The sequence below is a fragment of the Oncorhynchus tshawytscha genome, linkage group LG08, assembly GCF_018296145.1.
Source record: "Oncorhynchus tshawytscha isolate Ot180627B linkage group LG08, Otsh_v2.0, whole genome shotgun sequence".
Classification (NCBI taxonomy): Eukaryota; Metazoa; Chordata; class Actinopteri; order Salmoniformes; family Salmonidae; genus Oncorhynchus; species Oncorhynchus tshawytscha.
Genome location: NC_056436.1, coordinates 78,040,471 through 78,053,139, shown reverse-complemented (window position 1 = coordinate 78,053,139; position 12,669 = coordinate 78,040,471). Strand labels below are relative to the sequence as shown.

At 45.5% G+C, this 12,669-nt stretch overlaps 1 protein-coding gene across 1 annotated transcript in view; it reads right to left on the bottom strand.

Moving 5' to 3' along the window:
• Positions 1–12,669, bottom strand: part of LOC112257009 (ephrin-B1-like) — a 131,348-nt gene that overhangs the window by 80,796 nt on the left and 37,883 nt on the right. Inside the window, exon 2 of the mRNA XM_042325993.1 lies at positions 2,628–2,905. Coding sequence (XP_042181927.1) covers positions 2,628–2,905 — 278 coding nt within the window. The remainder of the gene's footprint in view (positions 1–2,627; positions 2,906–12,669) is intronic.

The following is a 12,669-nucleotide window of genomic DNA, read 5'->3' as shown; positions in this document are numbered from 1 at the left end:
ACCACTAGTAAACAAACACCACTAGTAAACACACACACCACTAGTAAACACCACACACCACTAGTAAACACCACACACCACTAGTAAACACCACACACCACTAGTAAACACTACACACCACTAGTAAACATACACACCACTAGTAAACACTACACACCACTAGTAAACACTACACACCACTACTAAACACCACACACCACTAGTAAACACCATACACCACTACTAAACACTACACACCACTACTAAACACCATACACCACTAGTAAACACAAGCAGAGTGTTGTTGACATGGACACACAGGGATAAACCTACTAATATTGATTCTGTGTATGTGTGTGTATGCATATGCGACCATGTACGTGGCAGCTCCTATCTAGAGCAGTGCTGATCTGATGTTCCTTCACTGGGGAATTTAACCTTGACCTTTTATCTCCATCTCCCTCTCTCTAGCCTTTTATCTCTCTCTCCCTCTCTCTAATCAATCAATCAGTCAATCAATAAATCAGTCAGTCAATCAATCAAATGTATTCATAAAGCCCTTCTTACATCAGCAGATGTTACAAAGTGCTGTACAGAAACCCAGCCTAAAACCCCAAACAGCAAGCAATGCAGAGGTGTGGATGGAGGGATAAAGGGATGGAGGGATGGAGGGATAAAGAGATGGAGGGATAAAGGGATGGAGGGATGGAGGGATAAAGAGATGGAGGGATAAAGGGATGGAGGGATAAAGAGAAGGAGGGATGGAGGGATAAAGGGATGGAGGGATAAAGAGATGGAGGGATGGAGGGATAAAGGGATGGAGGGATAAAGAGAAGGAGGGATGGAGGGATGGAGGGATAAAGGGATGGAGGGATAAAGGGATAAAGAGATGGAGGGATAAAGGGATGGAGGGATAAAGAGATGGAGGGATAAAGAGATGGAGGGATGGAGGGATAAAGGGATGGAGGGATAAAGAGATGGAGGGATAAAGAGATGGAGGGATAAAGAGATGGAGGGATGGAGGGATAAAGGGATGGAGGGATAAAGGGATGGAGGGATAAAGAGATGGAAGGATAAAGGGATGGAGGGATAAAGGGATGGAGGGATAAAGGGATGGAGGGATAAAGAGATGGAGGGATAAAGGGATGGAGGGATAAAGGGATGGAGGGATAAAGAGATGGAGGGATGGAGGGATAAAGAGATGGAGGGATAAAGAGATGGAGGGATGGAGGGATAAAGGGATGGAGGGATGGAGAGATAAAGGGATGGAGGGATGGAGAGATAAAGGGATGGAGGGATAAAGGGATGGAGGGATAAAGGGATGGAGGGATAAAGGGATGGAGAGATAAAGGGATGGAGGGCAGGGATGGAGGGCAGGGATGGAGGGATGGAGAGATAAAGGGATGGAGGGCAGGGATGGAGGGATAAAGAGATGGTGGGATGGAGTGTGGTGGATGAATAAGAATGAGTTGGGTAACATAGATAATTAAGATGTCTTATCTGCATAATATGCTTATGTGATATACTTGTTATTAGAATGTATCCCTTTGGACTCTGGTGTTGGCATTTGCACTTCTTCCCTCAGCTGGGGCTCAGTCACCTGGGGTCAACTCTCTCTCCCCCACTGAGAGAGGGAGGAGGGGGAGGGCTAGAGACTGAACTCCCTCTCCCCCATTGAGAGAGGGAGGAGGGGGAGGGCTACAGGCTGAACTCTCTCCCCCACTGAGAGAGGGAGGAGGGAGAGGGCTACAGGCTGAACTCTCTCTCCCCCACTGAGAGAGGGAGGAGGAGGATGGCTACAGGTTGAACTCTCTCCCCCACTGAGAGAGGGAGGAGGGGGAGGGTTAGAGACTGAACTCCCTCTCCCCCAATGAGAGAGGGAGGAGGAGGAGGGCTACAGGTTGAACTCTCTCTCCCCCACTGAGAGAGGGAGGAGGGGGGAAGGCTTGAAGCTGAACTTAATTTTTAATTTTAAATTTCATGTCTTTTATTTCGCATGGGAAACATATGCTAACATTGCGAAAGCAAGTGAAATAAATAAACAAAAGTGAAATAAACAAAAAGTAACAGTAAACATCACATTCACAGAAGTTACAAAATAATAAAGACATTTCAAATGTCATATTATGTCTACATACATTGTTGTAACGATGTGCAAATAGTTAAAGTACAAAAGGGAAAATAAATAAACATATATATGGGTTGTATTTACAATGGTGTTTGTTCTTCACTGGTTGCCCTTTTCTTGTGGCAACAGGTCACACATCTTGCTGCTGCGATGGCACACTGTTGTATTACATCCAGTAGATATGAGAGTTCATCAAAATTGGGTTTGTTTTAGAATTGTTTGTGGGTCTGTGTAATCTGAGGGAAATGTGTGTCTCTAATATGGTCATACATTTGGCAGGAGGTTAGGAAGTGCAGCTCAGTTTCCACCTTACTTTGTGGGCAGTGTGCACATACTGTAGCCTTTCTCTTGAGTGCCAGCTCTGCCTACGGCGGCCTCTCTCAATAGCAAGGCTATGCTCTCAATAGCAAGGTTATGCTCACTGAGTCTGTACATAGCCAAAGATTGGGGTAAAGGAAAAAGAGATTGAGTTTTTCTCCTACTCTTGGCTCAACTTTATAAAGATTCATTCAGTACTCACATGTGATGTAGTAATTCATATTCTTCTTAAACTCCAGGCCCATATAGTTGGGACTAAACTCCTGGAACTTGATGGTGAACTTGATGTCCTTCTCTGGCTTGTTACAGTTGACCAGTACGTTGGGGTCCATGACCGTGCTGCACCCCTCCGCCTGCTCCCTCCTGACCAGGTACAGCTTATAGAACTCATAGTCTCGTCCTGACTCAGCCTTGGGGCAGATAATGTCCAGCTTGTCCCCGATATCTGGGTAGATGACCACCCCTCTACCTGACAGGAACCTGAGGGGAGGAGAAAAGTGTTAATAAGATATCTTGGTATACGACCACCCCTCTACCTGAACAGGCCCCCATTAACATCGATGGGGCTGTAGTGGAGCGGGTCGAGAGTTTCAAGTTCCTTGGTGTCCACATTACCAACGAACTATCATGGTCCAAACACACCAAGACAGTCATGAAGAGGGCACGACAACACCTTTCCCCCTCAGGAGACTGAAAAGATTTGGCAAGGGTCCCAGGATCTTCAAAAAGTTCTACAGCTGCACCATCGAGAGCATCCTTACCGGTTGCATCACCGCCTGGTATGGTAACTGCTCGGCATCTGACTGTAAGGTGCTAAAGAGGGTAGTGAGTACGGCCAAGTAAATCCTTGGGGCCAAGCTTCTTGCCATCCAGGACCTATATAATAGGTGGTGTCAGAAGAAAGCCCAAAAATTGTCGAAGACTCCAGTCACCCAAGTCATAGACTTTTTCCTCTGCTACCGCACAGCAAGCGATACTGGAGCATCAAGTCGAAGACCAAAAGGATCCTTAACAGCTTCCACCTCAAGCCAAAAAACTGCTAAACAATTAATCAAATGACCACCGGACTATTTACATTGACCCCCTCCATTTGTTTTACTACTCGCTGTTTATTATCTATGCATAGTCACTTCACCCCTACCTACAGTTGAAGTCGGAAGTTTACAGACACTTAGGTTGGAGTCATTAAAACTCATTTTTCAACCACTCCACACATTTCTTGTTAACAAACTATATTTTTAGCAAGTCAGTTAGGACATCTACTTTGTGCATGACACAAGTCCTTTTTCCAAAAATTGCTTACAGACAGATTAATTCACTGTATCACAATTCCAGTGGGTCAGAAGTTTACATACCCTAAGTTGACTGTGCCTTTAAACAGCTTGGAAAGTTCCAGAAAATGATGTCATGGCATTAGAAGTTCTGATAGGCTTCTGATTGACATAATTTGAGTCAATTGGAGGTGTGCCTGTGGATGTATTTCAAGGCCTACCTTCAAACTCAGTGCCTCTTTGCTTGACATCATGAAAAATCGAACAAAATCAGCCAAGACTTCAGAAAAAAATGTGAGACCTCCACAAGTCTGGTTTATCCTTGGGAGCAATTTCCAAACACCTGAAGGTACCACGTTCATCTGTACAAACAATAGTAAGCAAGTATAAACACCATGGGACCACGCAACCATCATACCGCTCAGGAAGGAGACGCCTTCTGTCTCCTAGAGATGAACGTACTGTGGTGCGAAAAGTGCAAATCAATCCCAGAACAACAGCAAAGGACCTTGTGAATATGCTGGAGGAAACAGGTACAAAAGTATCTATATCCACAGTAAAACAAGTCCTATATCGACATAACCTGAAAGGCAGCTTAGCAAGGAAGAAGCCACTCCTCCAAGACTGCCATAAAAAAAGCCAGACTATGGTTTGCAACTGCACATGGGGACAAAGATCGTAATTTTGGGAGAAATGTCCTCTGGTCTGATGAAACAAAAATAGAACTGTTTGGCCATAATGACTATCATTATGTTTGGAGGAAAAAGGGGGAGACTTGCAAGCCCGAAGAACACCATCCCAACCGTGAAGCACGGGGGTGGCAGCATCATGTTGTGGGGGTGTTTTGCTCCAGGAGGGACTGGTGCACTTCACAAAATAGATAGCATCACAAGGAGGAAAATGACGTAGATATATTGAAGCAACATCTCAAGACATCAGTCAGGAAGTTAAAGCTTGGTTGTAAATGGGTCTTCCAAATGGACAATGACCCCAAGCATACTTCCAAAGTTGTGGCAAAATGGCTTAAGGACAACAAAGTCAAGGGGGTGGGGAGAGGGAGGGGGTGGGGAGAGAGGGAGGGAGGGAGGGAGGGAGAGGGAGGGGGTGGGGAGAGAAAGCGTGTCTCTGTATCCCCTGATGTCCTGTTAAACCATGAAGGATCAGTATAAACAACAAATGCTTCTCGCTCCTCTAAATCCTCAAATCTGCTGCCATGGTCAGATCTCATCTACTGATAGTAACGCTACTGTCCGTGACCACAGACACACACACACACACACACACACACACACACACACACACACACACGCACGCACGGTGCGTCAGGCTGTCTGGTTTAATGTGCTGGCTAACTGCGACTGTACTCTGTTGACATTATAAACCCAAATAGAGTCCAGAACAATGGTTCAGCCTGTCTGGCCCGAGCAGACAGCACTCTCAGCTCTTTACTCTTTAGCACGGGGTCAAAGTAAGGGTCCAGGCTTTTCAAATGACAGATTGTGTTTTTAACATTTTGTCATTCCCCTCTCCTCTCTGGTTCTAATGCTTGCTATACCGTACATTCCCCCAGAATCCTGACATCGTCATGAGAAAACAGTTTTTTCATTTTAGAGGTCTGTGGAATCTACCCACTTAAAAAAAAGGAATGAACTGGAACCCAACATGAGCGTCCTGACAGTGACTGTGTTCCTATTGCCTATGTAGTGCACTACTTTAGACCAGGGCCCTATTCCCTATGTAGCGCACTACTTTAGACCAGGGCCCTATTCCCTATGTAGTGCACTACTTTAGACCAGGGCCCTATTCCCTATGTAGTGCACTACTTTAGACCAGGGCCCTATTCCCTATGTAGCGCACTACTTTAGACCAGGGCCCTATTCCCTATGTAGTGCACTACTTTAGACCAGGGCCCTATTCCCTATGTAGTGCACTACTTTAGACCAGGGCCCTATTCCCTATGTAGTGCACTACTTTAGACCAGGGCCCCATTCCCTATGTAGTGCACTACTTTTGACCAGGGCCCCATTCCCTATGTAGTGCACTACTTTAGACCAGGTCCCATGGGCCATTCTTGGGAACAGGGTACCATGTGGAGGCCTTTACAGACATCATGTCAAACTTCATTAGAACAGGGTACCATGTGGAGGCCTTTACAGACATCATGTCAAACTTCATTAGAACAGGGTACCATGTGGAGGCCTTTACAGACATCATGTCAAACTTCATTAGTCACATGCGCTGAATACAACATGTGTAGACCTTACTGTGGAATACTTACTTACAAGCCCTTAACCAACAATGCACTTCAAGAAAGAGTTAAGAAAATATTTACCAAATAAACTAAAGTAAAAAATATTACAAAGTAAGACAATAAAATAACAATAACGAGGCTATATACAGGGGGTACCGATACCGAGTCAATGTGCGGGGGCACAGGTTAGTCGAGGTAATTTGTACATGTACAGTTCAAGTCGGAAGCTTACATACACCTTAGCCAAATACATTTAAACTCAGTTTTTCACAATTCCTGACATTTAATCCTAGTAATAATTTCCTGTCTTAGGTCAGTTAGGATCACCACTTTATTTTAAGAATGTGAAATGTCAGAATAATAGCAGAGAGAATGATTTATTTCAGCTTTTATTTCTTTCATCACATTCCCAGTGGGTCAGAAGTTTACATACACTCAATTAGTATTTGGTAGCATTGCCTTTACATTAAAAAAAAAACTTGGCTCATTTCAGGTAGCCTTCCACAAGCTTCCCGCAATAAGCTTCCCCTCTCTCCCCCCCCCTCTCTCTCTCCCCACACTCTCTCTCTTCCCCCACTCTCCCCCTCTCTCTCTCTCTTCCCCCACACTCTCTCTCTCTCTCCCCCCACCTCTCCCTCCCTCTCTCTCTCTCTCTCCCCCCCCTCTCTCTCTCCCTCTCCCCCTCTCTCTCTCTCTCTCTCTCTCTCTCTCTCCCCCCCTCTCTCTCTCCCCCTCTCTCTCTCTCTTTCTCTTCTCCTTTTTGTAGAATTCTGCATGCAGTCTCAATTTGGTGTTTCTCCCATTTTGTGAATTCTTGGTTGGTGAGCGGACCCCAAACCTCACAACCATAACTGATTCAAGTATTTCTAGCCAGATCCTAATTGGTATGTCGAATTTTATGTTCCTTTTGATGGCATAGAAGGCCCTTCTTGCCTTGTCTCTTAGATCGTTCAAGTTGTGGAAGTTACCTGTGGCGCTGATGTTTAGGCCAAGGTGTGTATAGTTTGTTGTGTGCTCTAGGGCAACAGTGTCTAGATGGAATTTGTATTTGTGGTCCTGGCGACTGGACATTTTTGGAACACCATTATTGTCTCCCCATCCCCTCTCTCTCTCTCTCTCTCTACCCACTCTCTCCCCATCCCCCTCTCTCTCTCTCCCAATCCAACCTCTCTCTCTCCACCTCCCACCTCTCTCTCCTTTCCACCCCCTCTCTTTCCACCCCCTCTCTTTCCACCCCCTCTCTCTCCACCCCCCTCTCTCCCCCCTCTCTCTCCACCCCCTCTCTCTCTCCACCCCCTCTCTCTCTCCACCCCCTCTCTCTCTCCACCCCCTCTCTCTCCACCCACCCTCTCCCTCCACCCACCCTCTCTCTCCACCCCCTCTCTCTCCACCCCCTCTCTCTCTCCACCCCCCCCTCTCAGAGTGTGTACTCCCTGCCACCTTATGTACATTCTATCATCACTCAGCTCATTAGACTTCTAAATGACTCCATGTCAGAGAGAGAAACAGAGACAGAAGAGATTCCCAGCCTTCATTCCTATTCTATTTGGATAGAGGCATTACCAGATATCTTCATGTACTAGGAGTGGGAGGAATAGAAAGGATAAATCCTAAATGAGTTAAAATGATCAGAATGGACTCTGTGTTAATGTAATGAGATGATTAAATGATCAGAATGGACTCTGTGTTAATGTAATGAGATGATTAAATGATCAGAATGGACTTTTATTTATTTTTGATTTCACCTTTATTTAACCAGGTAGGCTAGTTGAGAACAAGTTCTCATTTACAACTGCGACCTGGCCAAGATAAAGCATAGCAGTGTGAACAGACAACAACACAGAGTTACACATGGAGTAAACAATAAACAAGTCAATAACACAGTAGAAAAAATAACAAAAGAGTCTATATACATTGTGTGCAAAAGGCATGAGGAGGTAGGCGAATAATTACAATTTAGCAGATTAACACTGGAGTGATAAATGATCAAATGGTCATGTGCAGGTAGAGATACTGGTGTGCAAAAGAGCAGAAAAGTAAATAAATATATACAGTATGGGGATGAGATCGGTAAATTGGGTGGGCTATTTACCGATGGACTATGTACAGCTGCAGCGATCGGTTAGCTGGTCAGATAGCAGATGTTTGAAGTTGGTGAGGGAGATAAGTCTCCAACTTCAGCAATTTTTGCAATTCGTTCCAGTCACAAGCAGCAGAGAACTGGAAGGAAAGGCGGCCAAATGAGGTGTTGGCTTTAGGGATGATCAGTGAGATACACCTGCTGGAGCGCGTGCTACAGATGGGTGTTGCCATCGTGACCAGTGAACTGAGATAAGGCGGAGCCTTACCTAGCATGGACTTGTAGACTCTGTGTTAATGTAATGAGATGATTAAATGATCAGAATGGACTCTGTGTTAATGTAATGAGATGATTAAATGATCAGAGTGGACTTCTGTGTTAATGTAATGAGATGATTAAATGATCAGAATGGAATGTGTTAATGTAATGAGATGATTAAATGATCAGAGTGGACTCTGTGTTAATGTAATGAGATGATTAAATGATCAGAATGGACTCTGTGTTAATGTAATGAGATGATTAAATGATCAGAATGCACTCTGTGTTAAGGACTCCATCAGTCGCTAATAGGATCTTCAAGATGCACCCGTGAGGCATAAACAAGTTACCATAGCAACATGAGGCTTTGAAGCTGACCACCCCTCTCTACCCCCTCTCTCGCTTTCTTTCTCCTTCGTCCTGTCCCCCCCCTTTTTCACCCTTCCTTCATTCATTAATTCTTTCACACATAAGTGCGTGTACCAGGGTTTCCGTTTGGAAAATTTGGCGCCAGACGTAATGACCGGCAAGATTTTAATTTACCTGACATTCAGGAAATTTACCAGACATCCATATGCATTGTGTGTGTATAGCATTAGGTCATCCTCCCACGGTACTCAAAATCACATTTACATTACTGTCATTCATCTTAACAGAATAGAAATTAGCCTGTAAAGTAGAACCATGTGCTTTATACCAACATGAAAGGTCATATTGAATTAACGCAGTAGGTTAGGAAAATTAACGTAGCAGGTTAGGAGAATTAACATAGCAGGTTAGGAGAATTAAAGCAGCAGGTTAGGAGAATTAACGCAGCAGGTTGGGAGAATTAACGCAGCAGGTTGGGAGAATTCATGTAGCAGGATAGGAGAATATATGTAGCAGGTTAGGAGAATTCATGTAGCAGGTTAGGAGAATTAACATAGCAGGTTAGGAGAATTAACGCAGCAGGTTAGGAGAATTCATGTAGCAGGTTAGGAGAATTCACGTAGCAGGTTAGGAGATTTAGGTAAAGGTTAGGAAAAGGGTTAGCTAAAATGCACATTAAAAAAATAGACTTTTGACGTTAATTTGACAAAAGCTGTAACCCTTCTAGCCATGCCCCGGACCGCCCCACTCCCCATCCCTTCTAGCCATGCCCCGGACCGCCCCACTCCCCATCCCTCTAGACATAACCGGGCACGCCCCACTCCCCATCCCTCTAGACATGCCCGGGCACGCCCCACTCCCCATCCCTCTAGACATAACCGGGCACGCCCCACTCCCCATCCCTTTTAGCCATGCCCCAGACCGCCCCTAGCCTCCCCATCCCTTCTAGCCATGCCCCGGACCGCCCCACTCCCCATCCCTTCTAGCCATGCCCCGGACCGCCCCACTCCCCATCCCTTCTAGCCATGCCCCGGACCGCCCCACTCCCCATCCCTCTAGACATAACCGGGCACGCCCCACTCCCCATCCCTTCTAGCCATGCCCCGGACCGCCCCACTCCCCCTCCCTTCTAGCCATGCCCCGGACCGCCCCACTCCCCATCCCTCTAGACATAGCCATGCCCGGGCACGCCCCACTCCCCCTCCCTTCTAGCCATGCCCCGGACCGCCCCACTCCCCCTCCCTTCTAGCCATGCCCCGGACCGCCCCACTCCCCCTCCCTTCTAGCCATGCCCCGGACCGCCCCACTCCCCCTCCCTTCTAGCCATGCCCCGGACCGCCCCACTCCCCCTCCCTTCTAGCCTGCCCCGGACCGCCCCGCTGATAACAACTCTGTTTCCTACTGTAGACAGTTGGTTGCCTAGTGATTGATAACAACTGTTTCCTACTGTAGACAGTAGGTTGCCTAGTGATTGATAACAACTCTGTTTCCTACTGTAGACAGTTGGTTGCCTAGTGATTGATAACAACTCTGTTTCCTACTGTAGACAGTTGGTTGCCTAGTGATTGATAACAACTCTGTTTCCTACTGTAGACAGTTGGTTGCCTAGTGATTGATAACAACTCTGTTTCCTACTGTAGACAGTTGATTGCCTAGTGATTGATAACAACTCTGTTTCCTACTGTAGACAGTTGGTTGCCTAGTGATTGATAACAACTCTGTTTCCTGTGAATGTGGCAATAAAGTTTAGTTTCCAAGTACTACTGAATAAGCTCAAGTGAAATGAACCAATTGCATATTACACATATCATTCATTACCTTACTCAAGTCTACAGTATCAATGAATTCTCGATCAAGCAAATAAACAGCTGAGGAAAAACAGAAGGCATTAGAAACAACATTAAAAGTCCTGAAAACAAAATGAACAACAGATTCTATTGGGGGGATATAGGTAACACACATGAGGACATTTTTCTCTGTTGAGATCATTTCCTTATTCATTTCTAGCCAGATGTAAAATGTTCCTGTTTTGACTAATTGAATAGAGTGGAAATGGTTGATCTCCCCCTCTAGGATGGAGAAGCTGTCTTCATTAAAGTATGGGGACTCTCTCTCTCTCACTCTCTTACTCTCTCACACATCAACCCTGTCTCAGCCTGAATCTCAGCCTGTGAAGCAGTCCATATATCAATTAGAATTCATTAGCATTGTTCAGACAGACCAATTAGCCTGCACCTACAGGACCTTGCCAACTACAGGAACGTGCCAACTACAGGAACTTGCCAACTGCAGGAACGTGCCAACTACAGGAACGTGCCAACTACAGGAACGTGCCAACTACAGGAACAGGCCAACTACAGGAACAGGCCAACTACAGGAACTTGCCAACTACAGGAACTTGCCAACTACAGGAACTGGCCAACTACAGGAACAGGCCAACTACAGGAACCTGCCAACGACAGGAACCGGCCAACGACAGGAACAGGCCAACTACAGGAACTAGCCAACGACAGGAACTTGCCAACTGCAGGAACATGCCAACTACAGGAAATTTGCCAACTACAGGAACATGCCAACTACAGGAAATTTGCCAACTACAGGAACCTGCCAACTACAGGAAGGTGCCAACTACAGGAACCTGCCAACTACAGGAACTTGCCACCTACAGGAACCTGCCAACTACAGGAACTTGCCAACTACAGGAACTGGCCAACTACAGGAACATGCCAACTACAGGAACTTGCCAACTACAGGAACCTGCCAACTAAAGGAACTGGCCAACTACAGGAACTGGCCAACTACAGGAACAGGCCAACTACAGGAACAGGCCAACTACAGGAACAGGCCAACTACAGGAACTGGCCAACTACACACACACACACACACACACACACATACCCTATTCTCCTCTCTAACAGCTCCAGTAACTATCTGTCCATGAAAAGTGTTTTGTCAACCAATTATCACTTCACTGCTATTATCTACTATGCCAATGTGTCAGCCCTGTTGTACAATACAATACATGGAAACCCTTTCTAAAGGTAATCCCTAAACAGACCTGAACCATAACGGTAATCCCTAAACAGACCTGAACCATAAAGGTAATCCCTAAACAGACCTGAACCATAAAGGTAATCCCTAAACAGACCTGAACCATAAAGGTAATCCATAAACAGACCTGAACCATAAAGGTAATCCCTAAGCAGACCTGAACCATAAAGGTAATCCCTAAACAGACCTGAACCATAAAGGTAATCCCTAAACAGACCTGAACCATAAAGGTAATCCCTAAACAGACCTGAACCATAAAGGTAATCCCTAAACAGACCTGAACCATAAAGGTAATCCCTAAACAGACCTGAACCATAAAGGTAATCCCTAAACAGACCTGAACCATAAAGGTAATCCCTAAACAGACCTGAACCATAAAGGTAATCCATAAACAGACCTGAACCATAAAGGTAATCCCTAAACAGACCTGAACCATAAAGGTAATCCATAAACAGACCTGAACCATAAAGGTAATCCCTGGCAGTATTGGTTCTATTTATAAAGGTTCTTCTGACATAGTTTCCGTGTTGTTTTGTTATTAGTGCTTGTTCTCAAAAAATCTATAAACACCCTGAATCTCTATAAACACCCTGACGCTCTATAAACACCCTGAATCTCTATAAACACCCTGACGCTCTATAAACACCCTGAATCTCTATAAACACCCTGACAGCCTATAAACACCCTGACGCTCTATAAACACCCTGACGCTCTATAAACACCCTGAATCTCTATAAACACCCTGACAGCCTATAAACACCCTGACGCTCTATAAACACCCTGATGCTCTATAAACACCCTGACGCTCTATAAACACCCTGACGCTCTATAAACACCCTGACGCTCTATAAACACCCTGACGCTCTATAAACACCCTGACGCTCTATAAACACCCAGAATCTCTATAAAACACTCTATAAACACCCTGACGCTCTATAAACACCCTATAAACACCCAGAATCTC